The sequence below is a fragment of the Chamaea fasciata genome, unplaced genomic scaffold (assembly GCF_029207755.1).
Source record: "Chamaea fasciata isolate MVZ Bird 193981 ecotype frontalis unplaced genomic scaffold, bChaFas1.0.hap1 SCAF_15, whole genome shotgun sequence".
NCBI classification, from domain to species: domain Eukaryota; kingdom Metazoa; phylum Chordata; class Aves; order Passeriformes; family Sylviidae; genus Chamaea; species Chamaea fasciata.
The window spans coordinates 13,144,335-13,162,962 of record NW_027094100.1 but is presented as its reverse complement, the minus strand read 5'-3'; the positions used below and the strand labels follow the sequence as shown (position 1 = coordinate 13,162,962).

Genomic DNA, 18,628 nt, shown 5'->3' with positions numbered 1-18,628 from the left:
AGCGCGTCTCGCCTCTGATAGGGAGGTTTGTTCCTTTTGCTGCTGTTGCTGCTGCCAACTGCATCAATATTCCACTAATGAGACAAAGGTAGGAAAAAGAACAAACATCACTCATGCTGGAGGAAAAGATGTTGCTCAGTTGGTAGATCAGCAAGTTACTAAATAAAGCACATTTTGTATCTTTAGCTTGTTTCAGAACCTTGCAGAAACCTCATGCGTGAGGTTTTGACTGGTTGTTTGTAACAGGTATAAAATAGAACATGCTCATTCTCTTCAGATAAATATCCAAAGAGTTCTTCAGTCTTGGATCTCAGAAACCAATTACTGGTTCCTTCAAAACTTTGATCACATGGACCTTTGAATACCAGCTACACTTTGGAAAAACAGAGACATTTCAAAAACGGTGCTTGAAATCCCACCTGCAGAACTTAGTCATAGAAGTCAGGCTCTGCAGTTCTGTTTAATCATCGAGGTGACAAAAATAGGCAGTTTGTCAGAAACAAACTTCTTTTCTGTGTTGTGATTTGACTAGGAATAAGAATAGTAGTAGGGAAAAGCAAATTGAAAGCATCTTATTATAAACATAAGGTTATGGGCAGAAAATATGGGAATATTTAGACTTTGTATTTACAGTGGAAGTTGATCTGTGGTAGTATTTTATCTTTCATAAAATCTGGAAAGAAAAGGCAGTTCTCAGGATATCTGCTGTTTTCTCTGCTTCTCCCAGTATGAGTTTAACACCTAACCCTGCACTTGAGCAAAAGATCTAATAGAGAATAATGCAGTTACAGAAATGTAGTGTTGCTTGTGCCCCCTTTTGTACTTTCTAGTATGTTCTTTGTGGTTGAAATGACAGCTCAGACTAGAATGCCAGGGGGGAATTTTCACAGAGCCTTCTGTTTCAACTCAGTGAAAATAATCTTCCTCTGTTCCATGAGCTGTCAGATAGGACAGACTCCACTTCCAGAGCAGTCCACAAAAGTTCATTTTTCTGAATTAATGTGTAAAGGATCCTCTGCCTTCTGTGGAACACAGAATAAGCACATCTCCTTTACTCCCCCTTGGAATTCTGTGACCAGACTCAAACAGCAGATTGCTGTTACAAATATTCAGTTGGTAACTTCTCAACATGTTTGATCTTTCTCTGCCTTTTGAATTTTTTTTTTTTGTGCCAAGGAGTGTTACAAACAGACTCACTTAGAAAATAAAACAAAACACAGAATTCTTACAGTTGACAATTTTAAGGGACAAAGATAAAGTGAGAAAAAAATAAGTTCCCATCCATCACTGCTTTATTTCTTTACCCCTTATTCAACAGGGAGATCAAGTTTGGAATTCCTGTCACGGATGAGGATGGAAACAGACTGGGTGATTCATCCAAAGCAGCTCAGCAGGCAATCGCCCAGGTGGTGGTATCCAGGATTCTGATGTCTTCTCCTGGCATGGGTGAGGATAAGTCCTGTGCAGTCCTGATTATCAATTCCTGCTGTGAGAAGGAGATTCAGCTCTAGCCAAGTGATTTTCCACAGGGTCCAAATTACCTTACAGTTCCCCAGGCAGTGTTTGCCTTTCTGTGAAGAGCTTCCCCAGGCAAATGTGGAAGCATCCTCAGTGTGTTACACTGAACTGCAGCAGGAAAGCTCCTGGGATGTTTGTGTGGAAAAGATACAGATAGCAAAGGAATGGGAGGAGATTCCACCTGCTTGGAGTTGGTTTAGGTTCTCTGTAAGTGCCAAATGACTGACCTCAGGTTTAGTTACATTTGAAATTGCAGGTTTTGCTTTTTGGGAGAGTTCCCCTTTGTAAGTACCGATCCAGCTGGCAATGTGAAATGAAAACTCAGTGAATGACAAAAGGCTGTGAAAATTATATTATGGTATTAGTTCAGCTAAACAGAAAATGAAAACAAAGTGCCTTTCTCTCCAACGTTAATGCCTTTTTTATCTTATTTGCAGCAATTCCTCCCTTCATAATGAATACCCTGGAAAAGAAAGCCTTTTTAAAGGTTAGTCTTAGATAATCTATCTCTATGTATTTCATATCCTAAGTTAATATTTTAATGAATTTTAAATACTTCCTGAATCTTCATATTTGCCTCCCAAACACTGTGGGAGGACATCCCTGTGGAACTTGCTTTACAGCTGTCACTTTCCTTCTGCTTTCTTAGAGATAACTTGGTTCTTTTTGCAAAGTGCAAGGTAACTTTGAGAAAATAGGGACATTCTTGTTACTTTTATGATTGTTCTTAAAATGCACATTTCCCCCTGTGAAGGAAACCTTCCTTGTACTGAGTCTTGGAATACAATTTATTGGGGAAAAAAAGACCATTCTAGTAATGCTGGTTTTCTCAAGATAGCAATGAGGAGGCTTTGCTTACCTGCTGTAGTAGCAGTCTGAGTTTGGAAACAAAAATAATGGTAAAAATCTCTCTTGAAAATGATTCTTTAAAATTTACTAGATGTAAAGAGCAGGGTAGGCATAGAATGGGCATTCTTTATCAAAGATTATTTATTTCCTATATTCTTTTTATGCCAATGCGTGAAGTGTGAAGTCAAACCCCTGGTGTTGGTAAATCCATTACCTTCATCAACATTCTGCACTGTGTGTGTATGAGGGGGTAAAGAACAATAATGGAATTAGTTACAGGGTTGTCTAACACGAGGGGAATAATATTCAGGAGAGGAACCCTTTAATTCTTTACCAGTAAAGGGAGTTTCATCCTCACTGCTGATATCACTGATTTAATTACTTGGTAGCTCCAGGCAAAGCCTCTGCCTGTGGGACCCACCCAAGAAGCCTAAGAAAATCTGTCTCCTTCCTGTTGGAAGAAATCAGGAAAAAGGATCTGAGTCCCCAGGCTCTGCCTTGGAAAAGTTTGTGTGGGGACGAGGAGGACAAGCAGGGGAAGATTTTGTTTGGAATGGTTTTGTTTGTCTAAGATAAAGGTTTCTAAAGTGTTTAAATTCTATCTCTGACTGTTCCTGCCCTTTGTGTCTCTTGTGCAGAGTGAGATTACCCAGTTAGACACCCCATTTGAAAGTGTTTCTGTATTTATAAGGCAGGATCAGATTGCCTGGGCTAGTTGTGGCTGCCCCATCCCTGGAAGTGTCCAAGGCCAGGCTGGAAAGTAGTTGGGACAACCTGGGATAGTGAAGGGGTTGGAACTGGATGACCTTTGAAGTCCCTTCCAATCCAAACCATTGTGTCATTGTCTTCCAGTCTTAAAACCTCTTTTTCCTAAAGTGCTTCGCTTCCCTCCCATTTGTTAAAAGAAAACACTTTTGCTCACAGTGTAAAAACAGGAAATGTGGCTTTTGAGTTTCAGGGTAAAAATCAGTGTGCGCTGCGTTTATCTCCTGGAAGAAGTGAGCCTGCAGGGCAGCCAAACACACCACAACTTGTGATACTGTGATATTCTGCAGAATGTATTGCCTGGAAAATTAACCCTTTGTTTAAAAAAAAAAATTAGGGAAAAATTAGTTTGTATGTATTTGACACGTGAGAAAAGTCACAAAGCCATTGCCTCAGCTGACAAATACATGACATCTGTGAACAAGCTGCAGCAATCCTCAGAGTCTGGAGACAAAATACCTGTTGTTTTTGTGTGGTGTAATCAACATAAGGGTGTTGTGAATTTTTCAGATCAGCCAAACTGAGCGATTTCTGCAGTGACTACTCAGTGGTCTCTGGTACCATCCTGACCGTTTGTGCTCCCCTGTCCTCTCCCTCAGCCTCAGAGACTGAATCCAGGTGAAGCACTGCTCTGCAGGTAGCCAGTGGTAACACCTGGTAGAGATTAGTATTAAACCCATGAAGGAATGAGCTGCATTTTTAACATGCAGCTTCTGCATGTCCTCGTGCAGTTTGAGAAGCACCATCCCATCCCAGCACTCCAGCACCATCCCCACAACTGCTTTACTAACTCAATAATACCCTTGGCCTCTGCTTCACTGCCACTCTTGGAAATAATTCCTGACTGCTTGCCCAAGCCTATTAAGCAACACAGAAGGCCAAAAAATAGGCAAATGGTTGTGAAATGATGAAAGAAATTAGAAAACTGGCCTGCAGTAAGACAGAGGGAAGGAAATGCTCCTGGAATGTTGGTCTCAGAGCAGCCTGTCATCCTGTGATATTTGGGATAAGATGTAGGTCATGTAGCCCAGCTCATCCTCCACATTCCCACAGTGTTTTGCACCAAGACATTGGTGTGAATTAAGAACATTCCCAGAAGTTATTGCTAGAAGATGCCTCAAGAATGTTCTTAGAACACAAGCACATATTTACTGCTTCAAAAAGAAGTTGCCTTGAAAAAGTATTTTTATCTGTAGAAGTGCTTTTGCCATAGCTTTCAGCAGCAGCTTTGGGACCTGTTTATGTAATTATGCAGCATAGCAGTAATTGATTAGGCTGCATAATGTCTGTTTTCATTATCCCTGTGGCCACACTCCTGACCAGCTCTGTGCAGAACCAAGTTATTTTAGCTGCTGTAGCAGAAGGATCCATAAAGAGCCTTCCCCTGAGGCACAGGGTTTATAGATTTTACTTACAGGTAATTTTTCTCCTAAAGAAATCAATTGTTTTTTTTCCATAGAAACTTTAGAAAATTCCAGTCAACACTGAAGTCTTAGTTTATATTAGTACTCTTACAAAGCTTTAGCTACAGTTTCTCTTCTGTTCTGCATATTGCATTAACATCCAAGTTGATTCTAGAAATTTCCTCATATATCCTTGGAACAAGCTCCTTGGGATCTTTTAATCTGCAGCTAAAGTCTGTATTCAAAATGGTTACAAAACCAGAACAGAGAGCCTTTTCCTTCTAGCAGTGTTCTTGAATGTCTTATGCCCTGAAGTCCTCCATGCATTCCTAATTTCACTGTCGTTTCATTTTTTTTTTTTTTTTTGAAAGCAGGCATAGCTGGCCTGGGAAAGCTGACAGATTTTTAGATCCAACGAAGGAAGTTAGAGAAAAGCTGATTCTCCTTACGGCTTTTGTTTGCTTAATTATCATTTCTCCATTTTCTCTGTTTGCACTAACCACTAAAATGTCATAAAGACATAAATTAAATCTTAATTCACTGGGAACCGTCTTCTTCCAGAGTTAAATGATAGTTCTCTAACACGGTGAATTCTTCTGCTTTCTCTTGTAGTTTCTCCATTTTCTCTCTTTGTGGGGGTGTGCAGCCTGCATTTGAATTTTGTTTTATTGTTTTGCGTTGTTCCCTGGGCAACTCCAATTCTTCATTCTGACCTCCCAGTGTTACTTTCTCCTCACCATCTTTCTGGATTAGTGCAGACTGGTAACATTCTTGAAAAATAAGGGCTGTCATTCAGATCAAGTTGGCAAAAAATGCTCCAGCACATAAACTCCATATTCTTTATGGAGTCTGTATTAGACACCTCTCTCTCTGATCAATTACTAACTCTGACAAAGGCATGAAACCATTTATTCCTCTATGGGCACCTTCCAAGAGCCTTTTCAGTTGTAAAATTGTATTTGGGGCTTTTCTGTTACATGCTTTAGATCCCACACCCCCTGCCGTACACAGCATCCCTCTCCCTCCCTTCTCAAAGCCAGTGCAGGGTTTGGCTTGTGTTCACCACCTCTTGGCATGGACTCTCCCAGGGTATAAAATGAAAAACTGGGGTGTATTTATCTCAGCTGAGGGTCAGATGGAAGTGTTTAGAGAATGCCAGAACAGCAAAGCTCTGCTGCCTTCACTCTTCACCCTTCTTGCTGTTATCTGTCCCCATTTGTTATCTCTTGTTGCAGGTTATTGCTGAATTGCACAGTTCTTCCTGCATTCATTTCTGGATTACAGATTGACTCCATGAAAAAAAAAAAAATTAAAGAAAAATTAAAGAAAAGAGAAGCAGTCTTCTACATTGTTTATTCTCCCTCAGGCTCTGGAGAAATTTTACTCTACACAGGCTCATTTTCCCTGCTTCAGACACTGCTGTGACCTCCCTCAGTCCCGAGTTTTGTCCTCCTGAGCTTTCTACATTTCTTTTGTCCATTTCTACTGTCAAACAGTGCCCAGCTGTTTTTCACCATATTCCCCTCTAACTTCTCTATCTTGAGAAATTCTTTTTGGAGAAACAAACCTCATCTTCATTGAAAGCATCATCCACTGTATCAAGTGATTTTTACCTTGTGAGCTGTTTTGTTTTAAAATTCCCTTTGTGTCCTCATGGCAACTGTGTCTGTCCTGCTCTTAGTGGAGGAAGAGGCTGCAGCGTCCACTGAACAGCTCTGGGTTTACTTCATTACTAATGAATTTCAACTAAAATTCTACCAATGAGAGAGAGTGGATTCCTAAATAATTTTAAAGGCAAAAAATATTCTTGGCATATATTCAAGTTCTGCAAAAGTTACAGAATTAATGAGGCATGTGGGTTATGTGTTGCTTTCTCAGCTTTAGTTTCCCAATCCTTCAACCCTTCTTTCCTTCAATAAAAGGTGAACTCTTGCAGAACTGGAGTGTTGCTACAGGGACAAGTTCCTGCACATCAGGAGAAATCATATGACAGGAGAAAGGGCTAAGAGAGGCAGATTTACATCTCCCTTATTTGTGGCTGGTGGGCTCTAGATGCAGGTTAACACCTTTTGATGCCACCAAAGGGAAGGAGCTGTAACCAGACTCAGCTCTTCCTTGGAATGCCTGGGCAAAATTCCCTGTGCCCTGCAGAGGTGTGGCAGCAACACTCCAAATTTCAGCTCTGTTGCTACTGTGAGCTTGTGAGAATTAAAGCAAAGGCCCAGGAGCTGGTCCTGGGTCAAAGAGCCACACACCCATTGAAGTTTCTAAGGGAATTTTACTCAGGATCCCTGTGTTCATTGATTCCCCAGGGAGTTTCCATGCTCCTTTCCAAAGGGATTTGGCTCAAACTGGAGCTCAGCATGAAACCACGCTGGTCAGGCTTTTGCCTTCACATCTCAGAGTCTTTTAGGTGCAGTCTGTCTTGTATAAAACAAGAATTCCAGAAAGGTGAGAAGCAGGAAGAAAAGAATCCAAACTCACTGTGTGTGCTTTCATTTTCAACAGAGATTTCCTTGGATGAGCGCTCCCATTCAGGTTGGATTAGTTGGAATGTGGTAAGTGGTTTCTTTGGGTTGGGTGTGCTATCTTAAGAGATTCTTGTAGGGGTTTTGAGAATGCAACAGTATTTGCTTTTTTTAAGAGGAGAGAAAGGTTGAGAGAGTTACTGAGGGCACAGCAGTTATTTCCATCTCTGTAACTGGTAAAATATCATGTTAAAAACAAAAAAGCCGTTAGCAGGGAAGAAGCTGCCAAGAAAAGCAGAGGGAAGGAGAAAGGGAGTGGCAAAAAAAGGAATGTGGCAGTTTGATTAGAAAAGATGCTTTGGCTGCTGCCTCTAAACAGTCAGAATCTCATCCCAGAGGTTGATGGTTTCTTGAAACATTTGGTTAATAGGATTTAATTTGCTGTGTTCTGACATTTTCTGTCGTCCTGCACATGAAGGTAAAACACTGTACGATATCAAATGGTAATTTTAGATGAATTTGGGAGTGTGGTATTGAAATATTTAGTGCTATTTGTAAGTAAATTATTTCATAAGGTACAATGCAGTGAGAAATAAAAGTTACATTGCACTTCGTGGAACTTTACGTCACTGCGTACAGAAAACAAGAAAGCTTTTTACCTAAATAATGTATAAGATTTTTGAATTCTAAATGTTGTAAACCTGGTTTTGTCTCTTCTAGTCTCGTGTTTGCAACTCCGCTGTGTTGTGCACTGTTTCCTCAGAAAAGGTGAGTACTGCTGTGAATTATTCTCACTTTAATGTTATTCCAGATCCAGTCATGGTGCTGCACACAGTCACAAATACAAGGTCATTGCCTGCTCAAGCACAGTTTTAATTCCCATATAACAAAGGTGATAAACAAGAGAATATACAGAAAAGTAATAACTATGTTATTCATCAGTAATATATAATAGTTGTTTACAAACCCCAGCAGCTCAAGATGAGTTCTATACAATATATTCATGTCCAGTAAGGTTATGAATGCACTGAGTACAGTCAGAGCCCATTTTATTTTCAGCTGGAAACTCTTCTAGATATACAGAACAGCACTGGACTGTCTGTGCTCATTTTTTATTTGATTAATATTTTTCCAGACTTTTTCATCAATACAGAAATAGTACTGAAAGCTGTCTTAGAAACAATATTCATTATAGCTGAAATGATTAAGAAATCCGAATGAGTTACTTAACAAAAAACTTAGCTCAATTTGCTAGTATGGACAGGACCTTAAATTCAGCTGTCCCTCTCATTTTAATAGTGGTTGTCTAAACTCAACAGGCTGCCAGATATACTTTAAACAATCCAGGCTTGAGCTGAGTCCATTAAAATGCTGAACAACTAAGGCAGCTTTTGACTTCCAGAAAACAATAGCCAATTCTCAGCATTGTTTGAGTACAACAAAGCTGCCTGACACCATCTGTCTCCCTGCTTGGCCTAGGACTGAGAATTCTGGTAAACAAGTGTCACTAGGCTACCTGGAGATGACTTAACAAACCAGCCCAGCACACATGCTACAGGTCTTGATTTCAGCCAGGGCTCTCCAGTTCAGAGGAAGATTAGACCTTGAACTGTGCTCAGGAAATTGCAGCTGTTCAAATGACCTGGCAGCTTAGTTCACTTCACTGTGCACCAGCTCTCATAGAAACAAGCCTTTTATTGAACTGAATAAAATCACTAAGTTAAATAGGCAATTACATTATATTGAATAAAAACTCTTTTAGGAAGGTAAGTTTCTATTGCCAGCAACAACCTAAGCAATGAAGTGATCCTTATCCTCATGGTAGTAGCAACAGCCATTTGCTGACTCCACAACTATCCCACTGCCCTTGGAGCAGGGATTCATGTGCCCTGGTCCGTGAGCCTGCTTCCTTGATGAGATGTTTAAAAAGATCTGGACTCTTTTGACAATGGAGGAAGTTTAACCAGATGCATTGTCCATCTTATTTTCCCTTCTGGTGCTTGTTTGATGTAACCCCTTTACTGTTTCTCTTGCCCAGTTCGATGTCCGTGTCACACTTGGAGCCAGATTTGCAAGCCAGGATCAAAGACAACAGCCCTGGCCTAGAACGCGTATACTTCAATAAAGGATTATAATTCAAGGAAGGCAAAGTATCTTTCAAGGAGAAACTTGTGAACTTATTTTTTGAATTGTGTGCCAACACAGACAAGAACACACCTTTATCTTGTCCTTTTGTTAAACAAGTTTGATCATCTGCATTGTTTTACAGTTAAAGACTTTCCTCAGTGTAGTGTTTAAAGTACATAAGGTCACTTTGTCCACTTTGGTATTGATTGAAAGTTTAAACATACATATGCAGAGATGTTTACATAAGTTCTCAAGCAGCTACAATAACAATAAACAAGCGCACAATGAAAACCAGATGCGATCATATTGGATTTGCCACCTGTTCCAGTAATAGCGGGGCAAGGTCCTCCTTTTGAAAAGTCACAGAGCAACTGAACGAAGTTGCCACCCTCTGGCAGCCACGGGACGGGTGGCTGAACGTGTCAGGATGTTGTGCAGGAAGGGCTTTTTGCCAGGAGGCTGATTGGGCTGCAGGTTCTCCCTGTTGGCACAGAAGCGTTTCTTGAGGGCGGAGGTTGGCGGTGCCTGCAGCTTCTGCACGGTGTGGTACTGCTCAGCAATGCAGGCCGCCTTCTTGCGCAGGTCCAGCTTCACCAGCATCATGTTGTTCTGCAGCTCTGCCAGGGTCTGGTCCTGAGGAAGGCAGGGCGAGAGATTTATATAAAAAAATATCAAGGCATAGAAAGAAAAGCCCATTCCTAGTTGGAACAGGCCTTTAAGATCCTCTTGTTCTCTGCTTTTACTAGACCGGCTTGCTCCAAGCCCCATCCAACCTGGCCTTAAACACTTCCAGGGATGGAGCAGCCACAACTTCTCTAGGAAATGTGTTTGCAGTGCTTCAGCACTCTCACAGTAAAGAATTTTTTTCTTAATATCTAATCTAATCCTCAGTGTGAAGCTATTCCCCCTTATCATTCTCTGCTCTTACAAGAAGTTCCTCTCCAGCTTTCTCGTAGGCTCCCATCAGGTACAATGACAAGTTGTCTTAAGTTCCTGGTTACTGTCAACTGAGGAGGAAAAACTGCCTTTTGCCAAAATTCACTAACTCTTCTAAATAAGACCATGCATAAAAGCTTCTACTGTCAACAGTGTAGCAGTTCAGTAACACATAGGACAAAGCTGACTCCATCCTGCTGCAAATATGCTGCCATAGCAACTGTGATGGAGTGGATAAGGAAATGAGAACTCTGAATTCTCCTATTTTAAGTGCAGGCTGCCAGTTAACTGAACAGGAACAATTTGGGTCTCCTGTGGAGAGGTAAATACACAACTGACTCAGCCATTGAAAAAAATCAGCAGTAGAGCTCCCTTCATAAAAAATACAGTACGTACTAGCAAACATAAATCATTTTTATTTGCAGCAGCAAGAACTTTGGTTGCTCTGATTATGGCAAAGCACACAGACTAAACCCCTCTCCCCCATGCAACCCACACCAAGGCAGACACATCACCTGTCTTGCCAGGATGTCATCACACATGCCCAGGGCTTCTCGCAGCTTCCCTGCCCCTGTGCTGTGACAGCACGCCCGCTCTGCAGACTGGAGAGACTCCCCAATTTTTTGTAACTCTGAACGCAGCAATCTGACATTCTAGAAGAGAGAGGTTTAATGCAACAGCTGGTTTTGACACTGCACTGCAAACAAAGCCACTCCAAGGTAATTCAGACATGGAGGATCCCATCTGAGTGATCACATACCACAACCTTCAACAGTTCCTGTAAGTTCAACAAACCCATTTCATTTGTTTAAAAACCTGGAAACAGCAGCCCTAAACACTGTTTAAACTGGCAACCACTTTGCCCTGCAAATGTTTTGTTCAGTAACACAGAACTGGAGTTACCTTCTGTCCATCTTCCAGCTTCCTGTCCACATCCATAGTAATGGGTCTGGCAGAGGGAGGTGGCTCCACTAATTTCTGGTACTTGCGCAACTCTAGGAACAGACAAAAAGTAGTGAGCAACAGGACATTGGTCAGCTTTCAGTATTCCTCAAGCTCGGGACTTCCCTTGAAGCTGGAAAGACCTTTTGAGTTCGTGCAGAAAGGCACAAACATTCCAGGCTTCTCCCATTCACTTAGACAAAGGGACTTAAGAACTTCAATGGAAAGATTATCCTGCCCTGAAGTCCATTTTCCTGTGAAAATGAAGTGAAACTGTCCATCCAGCACATTATTCCTGTCACCTACAATTCAATGTTTTCAGGGTGTCTGGATCCAATGTACCCTGAAGAAGGTCTCTCTAACCCTGCACAAGGATGTCTCAGCACGGTTCAGAACCGGTGCAGCGTTGCTGCCGTACCTGCGCTTGTGGAATTCAACTCCTTTTGACACTGCTCCAGCCTGGCTTTGGTGTCTGCCAGCTCCTGCTGCAGAGCAGATGAGGTGGCCACTCGCTTGGATCGACGTACACTTTGCTCCACGTCCTTTTGCTTGGTATCCAAGCTCTCCAGTTTTTGTTTGGTCTCCTGCAGAGCAGCTTTGAGCTCCAAAATCTCCTCGTCACGCTCCTGAGAAAGGAAGTTTGTTCAGATAGTCAACAAGATTTTTGTAGCACAACTTGTCTGAACCTTTCTGTGTCTTTATTCCTGGAGAATTTCTCAATCCCACACTTCACACATTGAACCCAGCCTTTAAGGTCCTTTTAAGTGAGTACAGCAAACCCACTTCCTGGGAGCCTACACCTCTTTTTTACAGTCTCTAAAGAAGAGGGATTGTTCTGAGAGTTGGCATCTTCAGAGCAGTCTGCAACAAGTCCCACAGGTCATTCAAATGCCATAGGCATTAAAATATGGACAGGTCCATACCCATCATCACAACTAAGAGCAAGAAGAGAAATTTGCACAATTTGTGTGAATTTAAAGAGCCCAAATCAAGCCACTAGCGAAAAGAGTATGGGGGGAGAGAATCATGTTGGACAAATTAACTTCCAGATTGAGTGTTCAAAATTAGGAAGCCTAGTGGGCTACATAAAGTAGGAGACAAGAAGCAAAAATTCTGGATCAAGAGATGAAATAATGTCACCAAAAATACCTCAGATCTTTGCATAAAGATCTTCCTGGATTCAAGTACCCAGAAATCCCCTCCCAACCCACTGCCCCTTTCCTGATGTCATTGCATTGCCCTGAACAAACCTGCATCTTCTCCTGGTAGTGGTCAGTCAGTAACTCCTTCAGGATGGTCATTTTACCCTCATACAGTTCCTCCAGCTGCTCTCTCTGAGCATCCACGTGTTGGCTACAAAGAGAACAACCAATTCCATGTCAGGAGCTGGCAGTTCTTGGTGCTGCAGCTCATCCTGAGCAGAGGGAGGGGAGACCAGCACAGGCTGTACCTCCACCACTGCTCCTTCTGTTGCATGTGCTCCAGCATCTCGTTGCAGATCTCCTCACGCAGGCGCACCTCAAGCTGCAGCTTCTTCTGCCGCTCCTGCACCAGCAGCTCTCGTGCAGCTTCGACCACACGCAGCAAGTCCTGCAAGAGGGACACAGCTCCACTGCCCACGGTGCACAACAGAGTTTAGACCTGGAGTAAACTGATTCCATGTCTGCAGGATGCAGTGATCTAGACTGAAGGGTTTAGTCACTCGGAAAGAAAAGTTGCCCAGGTTTGCTACCTTGACAGCTTGAGTCTCTGTAGGGATATGACTTCATCTTGATCTTTCAACTATCCCAGCTGCCTGCTTTGAGTATCTAGGAGGTTTGATTGTTTTTTTCCCCATTTAGCCTCCTGTTCTGTATGTTTTCTAGATTTCCCTTGCAAAGAAGGAATTATAGGTCTACAGCTGCACTGTTACTGCCATTATTCCACAGATGACAAAGTGCTTCCAAATTCAGCATGTGTGTCAGATTTAGACCAACTGCAGAATGAATTCCAAATTTCCTGGGTCCTGTATCCTTCTGACGTTCTATGTCATCTCTCGTGGCATAGTGCTGAGCTCCGATCCCAGCTCCCCAGATCAAAGCTAACAGTTCTCATGTTCTTGACTTTGTATCTATCTAAAGGCTTTAAAACAAATCACAACCCACCTTCTTCTCATACATGGAGACATCTGCCTCATCCTCAGTGTCTTCTTCTGATTCCACATCTTCTTCTGGCTCTGCCTCTGGACCCTGGCTGGTTCGTCTGTTGTGTTCTTTGATGATGGATTGTAAGGATGGAAGTCCCAGCTTTGTAGGAGGTGCCTGAACAAGCTGAAGGGAAAAAAAGTCCTACAGTCTACAAAGCCTGAAAGTTGTGTAATCTTTAAACACAGCCCCTCTCTGCAACCTGTCAGCCCTTTCAGTTTAGCAGAATCTGGAAACATTCTGGAGATAATAACCACTGGAGAAGCATAGGGAAGTTATACAAGCATGCCCCATCTCCTCGTGGTGGGAAGGGGCCAAGTCCCACCTAAGCAGGAGAAACCCAAGCTAGCCTGACCATGCCATGATCCTTGTGTGTGTTACTCACCTGGCTGGCAATGGCTGAGAACTTGGCCACGTACAGAGTCTCATCATAGGTGGATGCACACTGGTTGATGTTGACAATCATGCAGGAGCGCCCGCGCCCGGTGAAGAAGCCCTGGAACACGCGGGTCAGTTTGCTGTCCCGGAACGGAACCACAGCCTGCTTCGTCCTGTGGGAGAGACAGCAGTGAGCTGGGAAAGCAAACCAAAAATCCCCACACCCTCCTCCCTCTGGAGGGGTGGATGCTCACCTGGCCTGCTGGTTCTGGCGGAGGGCGGCGATGCAGCGGCCCAGGGTGTGCAGGGAGGTGTTGATGTTGTTGGCTTCTTTCATTCGGTCCCCGCTTTTCTGGTCCTTGCAGCGTTCAGAGCCCGCCAGGTCACACAGGGACAGCCTGAGGGAAACACAGGGAGAGTCACATCACTTTATAGGGTTTGTCCTGCCATAGCAGGTTTACAGTTCAGACAGCCTACAGTCACCTTCCCAGCTTCCCCAAAAGGGCACAGACCATTCTTTCGGAGTGCCTGGGCTGTTGATGGGTGGAAAGGCCTGCCTTAAGTGTAGGTGTTACACAAACTAGCAGCAAAATGAGCTTTGAAGTGCCAACTCCAAAGATTCTTTGCCAGTCCTCGGAACAGCCACTTTCTAGATAAAAACATCCCAGGAAAAGGCAGCAGCAGCACTCAAATCAGCCCTGCTGCAAGGGTAAGGATGCTCACATTTACCTGCACTGGAAGATCCTGAGAACCACCTCAAGTTGCACCTTGCAGTACTCTCCTCAAACTCCTGTAAGTTCCAAGACTTAACACTGGGAGCCTTTATTCCTTCCCAGTGCTTTCAACAACACCATCAAGATATTTCCCATACCCCAGGCTCTCAGCTGAAGAGACAGTTGAGATTACAGCCAAACATATGAAACTTACTCGCTGATTTTTGGAACAACTTCACTGCCACCTCTTTGCAAGTGCAGAATCCGAATGGAGAACACACTGTGACTGTAAAGAAACATGCAAATGTTAAAAAAAAAAAAAAAAAAAAGCAAACTTTAAAAGCTTCTCAGAATTGTATTTCTGCCTAAACAATCCCTCCCCCTTCAGACCTGCGGCTGGAGTTCTGGTTCATGTGGGTGCTCGCAAAACTCTGGTTTTTCCGACCCAGTTTCAGGAGCTTCCAGGCCTCATCAGCATCCCCGACATTGATCCAGTTCAGATCTGGAAAGCAAGCATGCATTAGGCACAGCAGCTGGGAGACTGGCAGAAAACTTATCTCAACCCCAACTTCACCGTTGCACATCTTTGACATCACCAAATTTGACAATCCTGTAATCCTGACATCAGAGTTCTCTGTGGGGCTCTCCAGCACATCACTAAGCCTCCCAACCCACTCAATCCTAAAGCCTTCCTAGCAGGCCAGTGAAGTTCTCCTGCACGTGACTCTACCTTTCACATAGGGGTTGCCAGTCTGGTCCTCGCAGAGCCGCAGAGTTTGCCGCTTGCGGTTCTGCCCAGGCACAGCTGGTTCTAACAAGTCGTAGATTAACTCGTTGTAGATCTCAAAGAAGGAGACCCAGATGGAGAACTGCACATCTCCTGTGCTGGTGAGTGAAATGCGATCCAAGTCAGCCCAGCAAGGGCCCAGTTCTGGGGAAAAAGAGGAAAAAAAAAAAAGGAAAACAAATCATGACTGCAGCTTTTCATGAGTCCAACTGGAATAGTTTAGCTCTAGAGCCAGATACTTTCTTCAGCAAGAAAGCCACCCCAGAAACAAATCCTTCTATTTACCTCCTCCCATTTGTATCCATTCTAATGCCTATCCCCAGTGACACAGCCTAAAGTTTCCTTTAACAGTGCCACCTGCTCTGTGTAAGGACTTTTATATACTCTATTTTGACTCCAGAAATACAAGATATTTCAAACATGAACTCTTTCCAGCATAACTGAAGTTTTAGTCCTTGTTATCTCAATCACTCTATGCTTCTAGGATACCTAAGTAGCTGGTAATTCCTGGGTTTGATAGTCAGAGGGCAGCCTGTCACTGGCATCCTGCTTCCCAGCAATCCCCATCTCACAGCAATCAGCTGCTCAATAACCACATTCCTCGAGTGAAGTGAGCGTTGGGTAATTTTTCAATTCACAAGGCTTGGTCATTATGGAGTGGTGTATTCTTCTGATATTGGCAAAATATATGCACAGAGTTCTTTGGACATGACATCCTTCAAAGGGAAAATCTGTGAGGCTACGGCACCTTTCTCCCTTACCCACAACACGGCATCCAAACAGCCATCACCCTTTTCTTCCCCCATCCTCCAGCAAAAAGCAGGTAGTACACAACAGGCTTCCAGAAGTACCTTCTGTCTGGCTGAGGTCTGAACGGTTGGTGAGTTGGCTGGATGAAGACAGACCAGCAACTCCACTGTCAAAACTGCCACTGGTGGTGGCCTGGAGCTGAGATTCAGCACTGTGACTCCTCTTCAGTGGCGTTAGCAGCTCCTCCTTGAAGGAAACAATGAACAGGAGCACACAGGTAGCATGACAGTACCCCTTCACCTCTTGCTATTGAACCCCCAGAGGCCCAGTGCTTACCTCCCAGAGACCCCCCTGCAGCATCATCTGCTTCTTGGTCTCCTCCTGCCGCACCTGCCTGCTGTCTAGCCAGGTCACCTCGTTGGAGAGGGCAGGCTTCAGGTCCATGGCCTGGTACAGCCTGTCCCCCACACTGTTGAAGATGGTTGCCAAGGAGCGAGGCAGAATCCCCCCATCTTGGGTGGTGCCTGCAGCCAGAACAGCAGCAAAGCTGAGCATTCAGAGGCAGAAGACAGAAAACTACTCCTTCAACAGGCCCCACGACACCTGGTGCTTTCCTTACCCTGAATCGTGTGAGTCTTCCCTGAATTGGTAATGCCATAAGTGTAAACCAGACAGTTCTGCCCACTCAGCACATCCTTTACCACCTGCTTCATTGTCTCATCAAAGAACGATTTCTGCCCCACCTCTGGTCCAAAAATCTGCAAACAAGACACAGGAAAAATGGCTTCATGTAGTTCTTTCCTATCCTTTGCTGACGGTTGCTGGTGATATTACATGGTTCTTTGTTCCCTGCGCTAGCCATGAGCAAGAGGCCCACCAGCAATTCCAGCTGAGCCCCCTACACAAATAAGATGCTCATTTATTTAATCCAATAACATTTCATATCACTGCAGCCCCTAATCTGTTTAGGGCCTCATGAACAGGAGTTTGCCATTTGCTGTCAAAAAACAGTTGTCAGAAACAGCTTAGAAAGAAAAAAACTAATAAAACAGCAACTAAAACACAAAGTAGAAAGGACTGTACAAGACTGCAGAGTTCATGCCGTGCCTTGGGGTCAGTGGATATGAATAAGACTGCTTTTCAAGCTGCAAGGCTGTTTTAAGCTCAAATCACTTCCAGATGGGTTGTTTGTCCCAGCTACCCACCCGGGTGAAGGAGAATCTGTGCACTGCTTGTCCCACTCCTCGCTCCGTGCTCCGCATGGTGAAGGAATTCTTTGGAGCTTTTAGAATAAGGGTTTCTGAGTTCTCAATACAGACACAGCCCTGAAGAACACACACAAAAAAAAAAAAAAAAAAAAAAAAAATCATTGCAGTGGCTTACAGGATAGACAGCAAAGGACAACAGCATCTCCCAGCAGGCACACCGCCACCTCCGACTCTGCTTCATTCAGTGTCTCACCTGGTCTTCCCCCTTTTCCACTTCTGTAGATTTCAGAGGTCGAACTCTGAGATAGACCTTTAATTTTCCATTATTGTCTTCAGCTACAGCCTGCAAGAATCAGCACAAGTTAAATATGGCAGCCAGAAAAGGAAGCACACAACCCCCCATCAGAACTCTGAACAGGAACCACAGTATGGAAAACACATGTTGGCTATGCTGCTAGTGCTGAGGAACTTCTCTGCTCCCCAAATCACCAGCAATACCAGAAGCTTTCTTAGGCATTTCCAAGCACACCAGCTTTTTCTTTTATTGTTTATCTAATGGATTAGACCAACAAGCCAAAGGCCTGACTCCAAAACCAAGCATCACCCCAAGAGACACTTGCTGCCCACTGCTCTCCCAGGAACTGCTCCCCCCAATGCAGAATTTTGTTCCTGCCTCTTACAAAGAGTTTTGTTGTTTCTGCATCTCACCACCTTTGTACAGAGAACAGCAGGCATGAGTGAAAACGCTGCCCTGTTTGTGACAGAAGAGCTCCAACCTCACCTGAGAGCCCTCCAGGTTTGGGGAGATGGCAGAGAACTCTGGCAGCAGGTCCTTGCGCAGGTCAGCGCCAAACCCTGCCGCTGTGGACTCGAGCACAGGGGAGGCTGCAGCCTCATCGTCAGAAAACAGCCCTGGGGAGGCAAGTGTTTGTGCCATGGTGCCTCACACGGCTCCTGGGGAAAAAGGGGCACAGGTCAGGGTGACATTACAGCAACCCACGTATACAACCCCCGGCCACATCCATCAATCCCGACAAACACGGATTCCCACGTGGAACACTCCCTACACACAGAATACTCCTTACAAATGTGCACACATACACACTCCCAGCGCACGGGGAGACCACACAGGACCCCGGACACAGCCCATGCACACACAAACGCTACCCAGGACTTCAAATCCACTTCCTGGACATACGGACACCACACGGTACCGCTTCGTGCACACAGACCACCTCTACCTTTAACACACGGAACCAAACAGACCTAACGCATATACCAGCCACCACTGGACACCCCCAAACCCAAAAGCAGCTCCACGCCGGCCCCCCACACACACCCCCCCAGCACCACGCGGGGTCTGGCCGCACGCACAGGGATCCACAAGCACCGCCGACCGGCCGCCCCTCTCGCCGCTCCGACCCCGCTGCCCCTCACGCCGCCCCTCGCCGACGCTCGGCGTTTCAAACCTCGCCGCCCGCCCGCTCCGCCAATGGGAGCACGGCATGCGCGCCCCTCGACCAATCAGAACCCGCCATTGGGGCGGGGGGCGGGGCCCGGGTAACCGGCCTCCCGCGCGTGGACGCGGCGAGGGGGGCGTG

At 44.5% G+C, this 18,628-nt stretch overlaps 2 protein-coding genes across 6 annotated transcripts in view; one reads left to right on the top strand and one right to left on the bottom strand.

The window, feature by feature from the left end:
• Positions 1 to 9,156, top strand: part of SFXN1 (sideroflexin 1) — a 39,788-nt gene extending 30,632 nt beyond the window's left edge. For 4 of the 5 annotated variants that reach the window (XM_066197614.1, XM_066197616.1, XM_066197612.1 and 1 more), the window contains 6 exons: positions 3 to 88; positions 1,319 to 1,446; positions 1,956 to 2,005; positions 7,044 to 7,093; positions 7,724 to 7,771; positions 9,042 to 9,156. In XM_066197614.1, coding sequence (XP_066053711.1) covers positions 3 to 88; positions 1,319 to 1,446; positions 1,956 to 2,005; positions 7,044 to 7,093; positions 7,724 to 7,771; positions 9,042 to 9,138 — 459 coding nt within the window. In that variant the 3' untranslated portion in view covers positions 9,139 to 9,156. Of the gene's footprint in view, positions 1 to 2; positions 89 to 1,318; positions 1,447 to 1,955; positions 2,006 to 3,642; positions 3,741 to 7,043; positions 7,094 to 7,723; positions 7,772 to 9,041 lie in introns of those variants that run through there. The other variant, XM_066197615.1, reaches the window with a different exon arrangement.
• Positions 8,681 to 18,460, bottom strand: KIF20A (kinesin family member 20A). Its single transcript, XM_066197608.1, has 19 exons — positions 18,402 to 18,460; positions 17,809 to 17,981; positions 17,281 to 17,370; positions 17,025 to 17,144; positions 16,439 to 16,577; positions 16,156 to 16,343; positions 15,921 to 16,065; positions 15,013 to 15,213; positions 14,673 to 14,784; positions 14,497 to 14,568; positions 13,824 to 13,967; positions 13,577 to 13,742; positions 13,153 to 13,317; positions 12,459 to 12,598; positions 12,259 to 12,361; positions 11,427 to 11,634; positions 10,970 to 11,061; positions 10,582 to 10,719; positions 8,681 to 9,763 (listed from the first exon to the last, which is right to left on the bottom strand). The coding sequence occupies exons 2-19, from the start codon at positions 17,962 to 17,964 to the stop codon at positions 9,491 to 9,493; spliced, it is 2,652 nt and encodes an 883-aa protein (XP_066053705.1). The 5' UTR covers positions 17,965 to 17,981; positions 18,402 to 18,460; the 3' UTR covers positions 8,681 to 9,490.
• Positions 18,461 to 18,628: the final 168 nt, after the last annotated feature.

Excerpts from the sequence above, each read along its gene's own strand:
- KIF20A (XM_066197608.1), bottom strand. The coding sequence starts at position 17,964 with ATGGCACAAACACTTGCCTCCCCAGGGCTGTTTTCTGACGATGAGGCT. Across the intron at positions 13,968-14,496 it reads GTTGTTCCAAAAATCAGCGA|GCTGTCCCTGTGTGACCTGG; the intron begins GTAAGTTTCATA and ends TGTTTCCCTCAG. Across the intron at positions 11,062-11,426 it reads GTTGAATTCCACAAGCGCAG|AGTTGCGCAAGTACCAGAAA; the intron begins GTACGGCAGCAA and ends GTCTGTTCCTAG.